The sequence below is a fragment of the Pteropus vampyrus genome, unplaced genomic scaffold (genome assembly GCF_000151845.1).
Source record: "Pteropus vampyrus isolate Shadow unplaced genomic scaffold, Pvam_2.0 Scaffold137, whole genome shotgun sequence".
NCBI classification, from domain to species: Eukaryota; Metazoa; Chordata; class Mammalia; order Chiroptera; family Pteropodidae; genus Pteropus; species Pteropus vampyrus.
The window spans coordinates 3653244-3664606 of NW_011888918.1; the positions used below are offsets into that span (position 1 = coordinate 3653244).

The following is an 11363-nucleotide window of genomic DNA, read 5'->3' on the forward strand; positions in this document are numbered from 1 at the left end:
CATATATATAATGAAAACTGACAGTTATTGCTAGATAATGATGCCTCGAGTTTCAAGTTTTTGCTAATCTATTTTCTAATTTTACTATAATAAATGAAAATGAATTTATGGTATAATGAAATTATTTTTAAAACACACTGAATTTCTTTCAAAAATAAAAATGTCCTCACTGTAAATAAATATTCCAGATTTTTCACAAAAGAAAAAATTTATGGAACAAACTATAAATTTAAAAATATTCGTTTAAAGTTGCTATTTTGCTGCTTTGCGAATAGTTTTATTTTTCCAACCTCCTTCCTCACATTTCACTTAAAAAGGAATTATTCAGACTGGCACTAACACAGTTCTAAGCTGTTTTCTTTCCCTATCCAAATGTGAAAGTTATCTGAAATCTCTGACCACCTACAGAAAATTATAGCTGTCGATTTTTTTAATTCAACGCAAGATGAATTCTTCATTCATGCTTTTGTAAAATGAAGCATTATCCAGAAACGTGAAAAATTACCAATAGTCACAGCTGTCAGCTGAAGTCTGAGTTTCCTCTCTAAGAAAGTAAGTGACAATGTGCTTCTGTATCATTCTTTCTCACTGTGCCTCCATGACGGCAAATGATTTATATCACATATATTTTACAGCAAGGCAACAGTTTCCATGGAAACCACAGGGCAAATATCCATTACTCTCTGCCAAGGACTTTAGAAGCACACCTAAACTGAGGTTATCACTTACTTTCTCTTATTAATATTTAACTAATTGACCAATAGTTAGCTACTCTGATTCTGGTTTTGTTCATACATCTCTATGAACAAATCAAGAGATGAGTAACAAATCAAGAAAATTCTGTGCCCCTCTACAACAAAATGAGTCTACAGAAACCAGGAGGGAAAAGACCCTGAAAGTTATAGAGCCAGTATACATACAAATGTCATCTCATACAAGAGAGCAAATAGAAGAGAAATCGTGAAACACTTAAATACTGAAGAAAAAATCCCTTCCACTAGCTCGGTAGAGCATACAAATTTATCTAGGCCAAGATCCTGATTAATCGCAGAAAAAAATACAATCAGTAAATCATAACAACTGAAAAAGTAGTCACTCACCTCTCTCAACATATTGTTCTCTTTTTCCTTCTGCTCCAAAAGGCTTTCTAGGTGGTGGACGTGCATCTCTGCCTCCGCCAGGCGTCTTGTTCTCTCATGGTCTTCTTCAGTAGCCTTAGCAGAAAGTCCTTTACTCTGCAACATCTCCAGAAGCTTCTTAATGGATTCATCCCGAGCACTTAGGGTTTGCTTCTGAGTCTCAATCCGCAGCTCCATTTCCTCCAGAGTCTTTCGAAGAAGGAACAGCTCTTTGGCCTGCCTTTCATGCTCAGCATGTAGCCTCTGGAAGTTCTCCTCTGTGAGTTCTGCCACACAAGGTTCACCAGTCCTAGTGCTGCTATCTTGCTGAAACAACTGGTTCAGGTCCCTCTGGATCCGTAATTCATCCTGGAGAGCCTGGATTGTCATCTGCATGTGCTAAAACCAAGACGACAACAACAACAACAAAAAAGCCTCAAATGAGCTTTCATCCTCAAGCAGCAAAACAAGCAGACTGGGAGAATCAGAAGTAGTTACCTGAGCTCTCAGAATCCTGCATTTAGCCAATTAGTATTCAAATTAACTTTCTGTTTTACACTGTCTTAAAAAACAATTGAGATAATCTTTAAAATGTCAGTAAATTAACTTGTGTTTATTCCCAACAGGAAACAAGTATGGCAGCTCCTCACTTTGCATAAACCATGACAAAATAGAAACACTGTTCAAAAGAACAGGTTTTAATTACTACACAGAATTAAAGGGGGGGTGGGGGGAAAGACAGGGAAACCTTTAGGAACACAAACACATTGTATAAAAAATTTCACCTAAAAATACAAAGGATATCAAAACACAAATGACTTTTAAATATTTTACAATTAAATTTACACATTAAATAATAAATACTAGTATTTAATGAGTAGTTTCCACATTGTATCAAGCACTTTTTATGTGTTAACTCATTTAATCCTATGAAACATATATTATTATTTCAATTTTAGTGATGATGACACTAGGCTTACAGAGATTTAAATAACTTGCCCAAGATCAGACAGTTACTGATACAGCTTCGATTCAAAACAAAGCAATTCTCCTAGCCCACCAAAACTAGTACTACCCAAAGTTAATAACTTGAAGCTTAAAAAAAAAACAAAATTAAGACTATGTGGGCTTTTTATGGTGGGGAGGCAATAACACAGGTGAGTAATTAAATGAAGACATTAATGCAGATAAATTACCGAAATGTTTTGAGAGGGGTACGTCTTTAGCCTGTACCCTAATGAAAATATGGGCCTTTCACCTCAATGAAAAATTCCCAGCACATTATATAAAGAATCTAAAATATGCTGCATCAAGAATCTTATGTTTAGAAATGAAGAGACAACAATAAAAGATCGCTCTTTGTATTTAAGGTATCAAGGACTGGTAGTGCCAGAGTGGAAAGAACACTAACTCACGAACAACTAGAATATGTGAGTTTTAGTTCCAGCTCTCACACTATGTCATTTGGGACACATTGCCATCTTTCTGGGTTTCAGATTCCTCATATTTAAAATGAGGACATAAATATATGTACCACATTTTCATAGAGTTAATATAATGGAAATTTTTGTGGTATATATTTTTAAAATATACCTTTTTAAAAAATGTTGGCACACTGCAAAAGAGCAGTATAGTAAATATCTCAAAGAAATAATCTGCCAAGTATACAAAGATGTATATACGAAGATCCTCAATGTTGTTTATAGTAGTGACAAAATTAGAAACAACCTAAATGAATATTAATAGGTGACAAGTGAGGAACATCTATACAATTTAATACTATGTGTCAATAAAAATTAACAATGTAGATTTATATTTACTGATGAAAACTACGGTCACAATATATTGTTTTAAGTGTAAAAAAGCAGACTATATAATAGCAAGTATAGGATGATCTCTATTCTGATTTTTAAAAGTATATATACAAAGAAAAAAGTCTAAAAGAATATAAATGATTACCAGTGATTATCTCTGAGTATGGATAACTTTCACATTTTTCTTCATGCTTTTTGTGCTGTCTAAATCTCGTATAGTAAGTATACAAACCTTTCGAAATAAAAAAAGAAATTTTTACCTAAAGAAAAAAGAAATAAGACTTCAGAGATGCCTGCTTGGGTACAAAATACTGTTCAATTTGCTACCACGTTTGTTAAAAGGGAGAGAACAATAAGTATTTACTACTTATTATAAATAAGAAATAAAATATTCATAAAAATAAAAATATTTCTGGAAAGTTACAAGAATAATTGTTATTTTTGTAAAAAAAAACTGAAATGTTTGAGGGACAACTTATAAGACTTTACTATATTCCATTTCTCTTGAAATTTTTTAAACTGAGGTATAACTTAAAATTTTTTAAAAACAGATATAATTCATATCTTAATAAAGATATGAAGCTCATAAAGCTCACCTGTTTAAAGTGTAAAATTCAGTGGTTTCAGCATATTAAAAGTTGTACATCAAACACTTTCATCACCACTAAGAGAAATCTCGAATTCATTAGCAGTCACTTCTGACCTTTCCTTCTCCTGACCCTCCTCTTTAACTGAATGGATGTACTACCTACTCAAAACTTAAATTTAAAAAAATGCCTACTGATATTTTCTAGCCTTAAAAAGAGAATGAAATTCTGATACATACTACAACATGGATGAAAACATGGTCACAAAAGACAAATATATGATTCCGCTTATATGAAGTATCTATAACAATAAAATTTACAGAGACAGAAAGCAGAACAGTAGTTGCCACAGGCCGAGAATGGGGAGTTATTGTTTAGCTGGTGTGGGGATTCAGTTTTACAGATAAAAAGAATTCTGGAGATGGATGGTGGTGATGGTTGCACAATGATATGAATGGATTCTACACTACTGAACTGTATGCTTAAAAGATGGTAAATTAAAGATAGTAAATAGAAGATGTAGTTTACAACCAAAAAAAATGGAGGAAAATGCTTGCCACATTATTCCATTATAGGATATTGAATAATTTATTTATAACTATTGATAAATATTGATGTTGGTTATCATTTTTCACTATTGTAACAGGCACCTTCATATGCATATTTTTGCATACAGATCCAAATATTTCCTGGGGATAAATTCTCAAATATGGATCTGCTGGATTGGAACATATGCAATCATGATTTTGATACATTATTACAAATTATCTCTAAAGGGATCTAAAGATTTAAACTTCCGCCAAACAATGTCTGGGAATAGCCATTCTCCATACCCTCGACAACTTTTGGTATTTCCTTTTCTTTCTTTTTTCCTTTCTTTCACTGCCTGGCATTTCTTTGATTACAAGCAAACTATTCACATATCTACTGGCACTTTGTATTCCTTCCTTTGTGACTCAGCTGTTCTTTGCCCATTTTGTTATTGGGACATTTAACCTTTTTCCTAATTCATTTTAAGAGCTTTCTATATTAGCAAAATAACCATTTCCCTGCTGTGTATGTTACAAATATATTTCCAAATCTGTCATTTTTTCTTTTAACATAGTTTATGACAATTTTTAAAATGGAAAAAAATTAATGCAAAGAGATCAACCTTTCTTTTACAGTTTCTGGTTTTGGTATTATGCTTAGAACAAGTACTGAATTTGCAATTCTGGTAGTCTACAAAACTCTTTAAAAGCACTGCTTTTCTTGCCAAGAATAAATTTACAATAAAATTATCAGGTATTTTAATTCATGAATGTGATTTTCAAAATTTATCTACCAGCATCACATTATAGATTCTTGACAGTTGTTAGAGTTCAAAATCCTTAATAAAAAGATATGTCAAAATGCTAATTCTCTGAAGGCTATAATCAATCCTAGTTTCCTTTTTTCCTTTTGGAAGTTAAAAAATCCAGATAAATCCTGAAATGAATTTATCTGATATGTCCCAAAAGGGACATTTCAGAAGCTGAATTCAACAATAAAACTAATTTCTAGGTGCAACTGTTCCTCTTTTTTTGGACATTCATCATTAAATCATTCAAGTCAGGAGAAACACATGTGACTATAGCTAATAGTCTCACATACACTTTAGCATTTATGATTAAGTCTAGTATGGCAATTAACTATTTCGGTGAAGAAAAAAATGAAACTACTACTGTGTCTACTTCGTCAGATCTGTTCACACCCACTTTACTATGGTATGGAATTGAAACGAATCTCTGACTAGTACCTAGAAGGCAATTTTCTCCACTGAAATAGGAATCAATGTTCTCACTTTAGGCTATATTTAAGTGACTTTATAAAAACTCCTGCCAACTCCTTGGGAGAAGAAAGTAGTCTAGAAGCCAGGCTATTCTTTCTCTAACAAACTTACACAGAAGATAAAATTAGCATATCTGCACATCTCTTAGCCATTTAAAATGATCAACCAAAAACAAACATATTGAATTTACTGCAAAGATCTGAGCTGTAAGATATTAGGAAAATTTCTATTTGGGAATTCTGCTCATGATACTCTTCAAAATGATCTCACACTTCTCACATTCCAGATTTTCTATGAACATACACTAGTCAACTTTTCACTCAAACACTCAGACTAATCTGGAAAGAATGGAAAAGTATTTATAATTTACTCCAAGGATTGTACTATTATTACACCAAGCTATAGGTCAATAAAACGGTAGGCTACTGAAAATAATAATCAAAATTCTTAATTCTGTGATAGAAACTATGACTCTTATTAGAAAAACAATGCATCTGCAAAAAATGAGAAAATATTACAACAACCCTTCATTTATATATTTGAAATAAATATCAAAAGCTCTTCAGAGGTAGAACTTCAACGAATAAACTATCATTAGTTTCTTAGAATAAGGGAATGCTTTGATCCAATTTATCCTGATTTCTGAAAATTTTAGAGACAAAAATTATCATGGATACATGAAAATGGTCTCCATTACAAACACTACACCACAGAGAATTCAATGCACGATTTCTTAAGATGACTAGTTAGAAAAATACCAGTATTGCACCATATTATGTTAAATTAAGAACTTTTTTTCTGAAACATGTAAATATATAAAGTAAACTTTATTAATTCAAGACCTTATAATAATTCTTACTAAAGTCATCCAAGTTAAGCTTCCAGCTTCTTCAGGCTATCTGATGCCCTGATCTGTGCTGCCACAGTACTGTATCCCTAAGAACAGCACTTACCAGACTGATCTGCAATTTATATCTTTGTATTTATCTTCAGTAAAAACTTCCTAGGACTTGGGACTGTCATCTTTTTACTCTGGAGCACAGCACAGTGCTTGGTATAATTAAATCTCAAATTTTTGATGAAAGATTGACAAAAACAAATTTTGAGAAATTATTCTAAAAGTAAATGGCTACTAGATAGTAGACGTAAACCAAGTCCCTGGAAAGTTATCTCTTTCCCCTATAAGTCAGTAAATTACTCTTATTCTGTAACAATTAGTTTTTTTCCAGCTCAAGAGAGACATTTTCAGATAATTAACAGTCAACCAGAATCTTTCATATTTTTAGTACTATACAAAGCACACGAAAAGTATAGGATAGAATTCTTATCTAAAAATAAAGTTTACTAAATTGGTAAAACACAACAATTATACACACACACTCACTCAGCTGAACTATACCCTATTATAAACTTTAAGAACGATACTCAAAAAAGAGAAAAGGGACACATATAAAACACTTACTATACATACTATATATTCAAATAAAGTTGGAACCTATAAAATCATTATGAGCTAGATTCATGACTCTTTAATATGAAAAGAATCTATTCTAATTTCTATCATTTTAGAAGAAATTTGGTAAGTAATTTAATGAGTCTGAACCCCAGAGACTAAGACAGAGGAAGAGGCTCTAAGGCAGTTTTTTTCTTCTGATCATTAGTCTAATTGTCTTTCAGTTGATGACAAGGATGTTTTCTTGTGCTGCAAAGAACACTGTAAACTCTGAAATATAACAGAAAAACCAAGTTCTCGAATCTGAATAACAGCAAGAGACACGCTACAATGCAAGGAACAACCACACCACAACTCAAATGGATAGATTAAATTGTTTAACATTCTCACCCTTTACTTTGAGCTTTTTCTCCTCTAAAAAAGATGTTGGAGTCAAGAAAATAATCAAGCAATAATAGAATAATAGAATTCTAGCAGCTACTCTCTGCTACTGAATCCAGGAAAAATCAGAATACCTATCTTTCTGCTAACTCAACCTAGAATGGAAGTTAAAGAACAAACAAAAATACTAACAAAATGGGGAAATCCTAAGGTCATAATACATTCTATAGGCCATAGAATCATCAAGGTAATCAACAACTCAAGCAGCAATAAACTGCTTTTAGTACAAGTTCCAGAAATCTCAAATAGCTTTTGGTTAGCCAGACCTCATGCTATTTATTATTTATCCCTTAACCTTTACTCATGCAGTCTCTTCTGCTCTATCCCTCTCTTTCACTCCCAGCTAAATCCTACTTGTCCTTTCATTCTTAGATCAGGTATCATCTCCTCTAGAAAATCTGTTCTGACGCCCGCAAATGAAAGAAAGCCAGAAAAGAGGAAAGAAGGAATTGGTGGAGGAAGAAAAGTACAGAAGGAAGAAAAGATAGTACTCCAAACCAGAAATTACAATGGTAAAAACATCATATTAGGCAATGAGAGGAAAGAAGAGATTCATTCTATGAAAAATAACATCAAAATAAGTTTTTTAAAACACAATTTTAAGGAAAATCGACCAACAGAGGAATCCTATAACAACCATTTCCACAGTGTTTAACTTGAGCATGCTGAGCAGTAACAAAACCACTGCAGAACTACAAGGAATCATAAAAGTGCTGTTCATTCTAACACCATTTTAAGGATAAAGCTCACTTTTTCTTCATTCTCTACAACCCAAAAGTTTCAAACATCTGCAACAAAGGTAAATGAAGTTAACAAAATCCCTAAATTTAGTCACTGAAATATTAGTTTACAAACCATCAACAAGAAAGAAGGGTAAAAAAGAAGGGTTAAATGATACCAACCAGCTATGAAAGTGTTAACAGATAACAGTGGCAATGCTGTTCTTGGGAGTAGATTCTGCTTAAAGAACATACATTGGAGGCAAGAATCTTGGCTGTCTGAAGGAGGCCCTGCTGACATTCAGCTGCAGTGCACAACATAAAGCCTGTTGACAAGGGCTAATGTCTGTCTCCAGCAGAGCTATGTCAACAATGAAGTCACTGTGCACCCAAAGCTTATCAGAAGCTACAGAATTTCTTTGTTTTTCTCTTTCCTTTTCTTCCAGATAAAAAGGAGGTGAGAAAGTTTGAAATCGAGGAAGAGTACAAAGAGATCATGATCTTATAGTCTTATAGAGAAACATTCATGTACAGTACTATCAGTTTTTTGTTGTTGTTTTAGTTTTATTTATTTTGTGTTATGGTGACATTGGTTAATGAAATCCAGTATATATATATATACATATATATATTGCATTGTGTGTTCACCGCCCATAGTTAGATTTCTTTCTGTCACCACATATTTAACCCCTTTTAATCCATCTACCAACCCCCTCCCCGCTCCCCTCTGGCAACCACTAGTCTATTGTCCATGTCCATGAGCCTCTGTTTATTTATCTTGTTAACTTGTTGCTTTTAGGTTTAGATCTCACATATAAGTGATATCATGTGGTTTTCAACTTGTTCTGTCTAGCTTACTTCGCTTAGCATGATTATCTCAAGGTCCATCCATGTTGTCGCAAATGGCAGTACTTCATCTCTTCTTACGGCTGAGTAATATTCCATTGTATATATGAACCACAGTTTCTTTATCTAATCATCTATCGTAGGACACTCTTGCTTCCATGTCTTGGCCACTGTGAATAATGCTGCTATGAACATCGGTGTGCATATACAGTGGTATCGTTCAGGTACTTTCACATACACTATTACCAAAAAATTTAAAGGTGAGATGAAGCCCAACAAAATTATTTACATAAATAATTTGCTCTGGGGGATAATACAGCATAAAACATATACAAAAAATTAGTAAACCAGAATGAGGTGAATCTGTGCTTGGTCTCCTTAAGGGGATGCCTCTAGCAGCTTCCTGTCCTTCTTGAACACAATCACTGCTAGTTTCATAGCCAGTTATTATGGGGACTTCTCTTCCCAGCACTGATACCCCAGGTTGGGGAGCCTGGTGTGGGGCTAAGACCTCTCACTCCTCAGGAGGAACTTTCGCAGCCAAGATATCTCTCCTGATGCTTAACTACTACACCATGAGTGTGGGACCTGTCCGTTTTGCGTCTCGCCCACTTCTAACAGTCTTGAAATGGCTTCTTTAGATTCTCAGTTGTAAGAATTCTGTTTAGTCTTCTGATGGTTCTCAATGATGGCTGTTCTATAATTTAGTTGTAATTCTGATGTAGTTGTTGAAAGAGGCAAGCACAGAGCTTATCTAGTCTGCCATCTTGACTGGAAGCTGCTAGATTTTATTTTTATAGGATAGCACATTGTTAAATATGTCTGGAAAAAAAGATGTGAACAATTTTGGTCAGTTCTGGCTCACAAACTGACTTGCTCTAAGCTCCAGTGCAGGGGTAGAAGCTCAAAAACGTGCCAGGGACTTACAAAGAGGAACTAAATTGACTAACTTCAGGGCAAGAGCTAGAGAGGTAGAGGAGAAAGTAATTTTCTCTGGGGACAGAAGTGCTAGGATATGCCACTGTTCCTTTGTGGAGCTACCCTCCCACCAAGCTGACCCAGTGCAGGCAGGCACAAAATCTATACTCTCCATTAAACTGGCTAACACCATTCACACCTCTCTGTTGACTCCCTGAGATTCTACTCCACCCAACTCACCTGCCAGGCCTGAGCCTCTTCCAGAGTCTCCTCCACAAGAGAGACCTGCTTCAGCTCGTGCTACACATCTTTCCAAAATCTCTGAAAGGTGCACACATACTAAACAAGCAATGGCCAGCCTCAGCCTGGCTTGTAGCTCTTACTAGGTGGTCCCAAGCCTAGGACAAGCAGTGACTGGTCTTCGCTTGCACAATAACTCCCATCAGGTAGCACTAAGATTGGCATAAGCAGTGGCCATCTTGGCCTGGAACATAGCTTCAACTAAGCAGCTACAAACATGGCACAAGTGGTAGCTGGCCTCAAGTCACATCACAGTGTCCAGCAAAGGGGCCCAAACCCAGGAAAAGTGGCAGCCAGCCTCAGATCACAGGTCTGCCTCTCTCAGGTACATCTAACCCCAGCACAAGTGGCAACAAACTATACATCACTTTGTATCTCCTACTAAAAGGCCCCAACCCAGGCAGAAGCAGCAGCTGACCCTGGCATGCACTAAAGGACCTCCAAAGAGGTTTTAGAACCAACACACCTGGTAACCAGCTTCAGACTACATCGCATCACACCACCCAAAAAGCTCCACAAATGGCAAACCCAAAAAATTAACTCAGCTGGCACCAGGGTACCACTAAAGTGACTCCCAAACAGCTCATCTGGTGTAATCACAGCCAGCCCTCACAGCCAGTCAGCCTGAGGGTCAACCTCACTCGCCAACGAGCCAACAGCAATCAGGTCAACTATAACTAGCAGGCAAACAGAACCCATACAGGGTATACCCTTGGAGGACCCAGCTCAGGTAACCAGAGGAAACCAGAGAGGCTGTGCCACGTGGCCCCACAAGACACTTTCTCTATAAGGCCACTCTGGCAAGAATGGGAGACATATCAGATCTACATAAATAAATAGAAACAAACACAAGGAGTGAACCAAAATGAGGAGACAATGAAACCTGTCCCAAATGAAAAAAGAAAAAAAAAAAGGAAAAAGAACTAAAGAAAGCCAAGCAATCTACTAGATACAGAGTTCAAAATGCTGGTTTTAAGAATGATCAACAAACTTAGAGGAAGAAAGTATGAACTCAGAAGGAACTTTCACAAATAAATAGAAACTATAAAAAAGAACCAGTCAGAAATGAAGAATATAATAACTGAAATAAAGATACATTACATAAAACTGACAGCAGATTAAATGAAGCAGAGGACTGAATCAGTGATTTGGAAGACAAGGTAGCAGAAAACACCAATAAGAAAAGAAAAAAGAAAAAAGAATCAAAAAAAAAAAATGAGGATGGTTTAAGGGACCTCTGGGACAACATCAAGCCTAACAACATTCACATCATAGGGGTACCAGATGGACAAAAGAGAGAGAGCAAGGAATTGAAAACTTATTTGAAGAAATAATGATGGAAAATTTCCCTAACTTG

General features: G+C 35.2%; 1 protein-coding gene across 1 annotated transcript in view; it reads right to left on the reverse strand.

Annotated features, from left to right (window-relative positions):
• The window catches only part of ERC1 (ELKS/RAB6-interacting/CAST family member 1), a 513889-nt gene that overhangs the window by 412855 nt on the left and 89671 nt on the right, over positions 1 to 11363 (reverse strand). The window contains exon 3 of the mRNA XM_011367885.2: positions 1101 to 1517. Within this exon, the coding sequence (XP_011366187.1) occupies positions 1101 to 1517 (417 nt within the window). The remainder of the gene's footprint in view (positions 1 to 1100; positions 1518 to 11363) is intronic.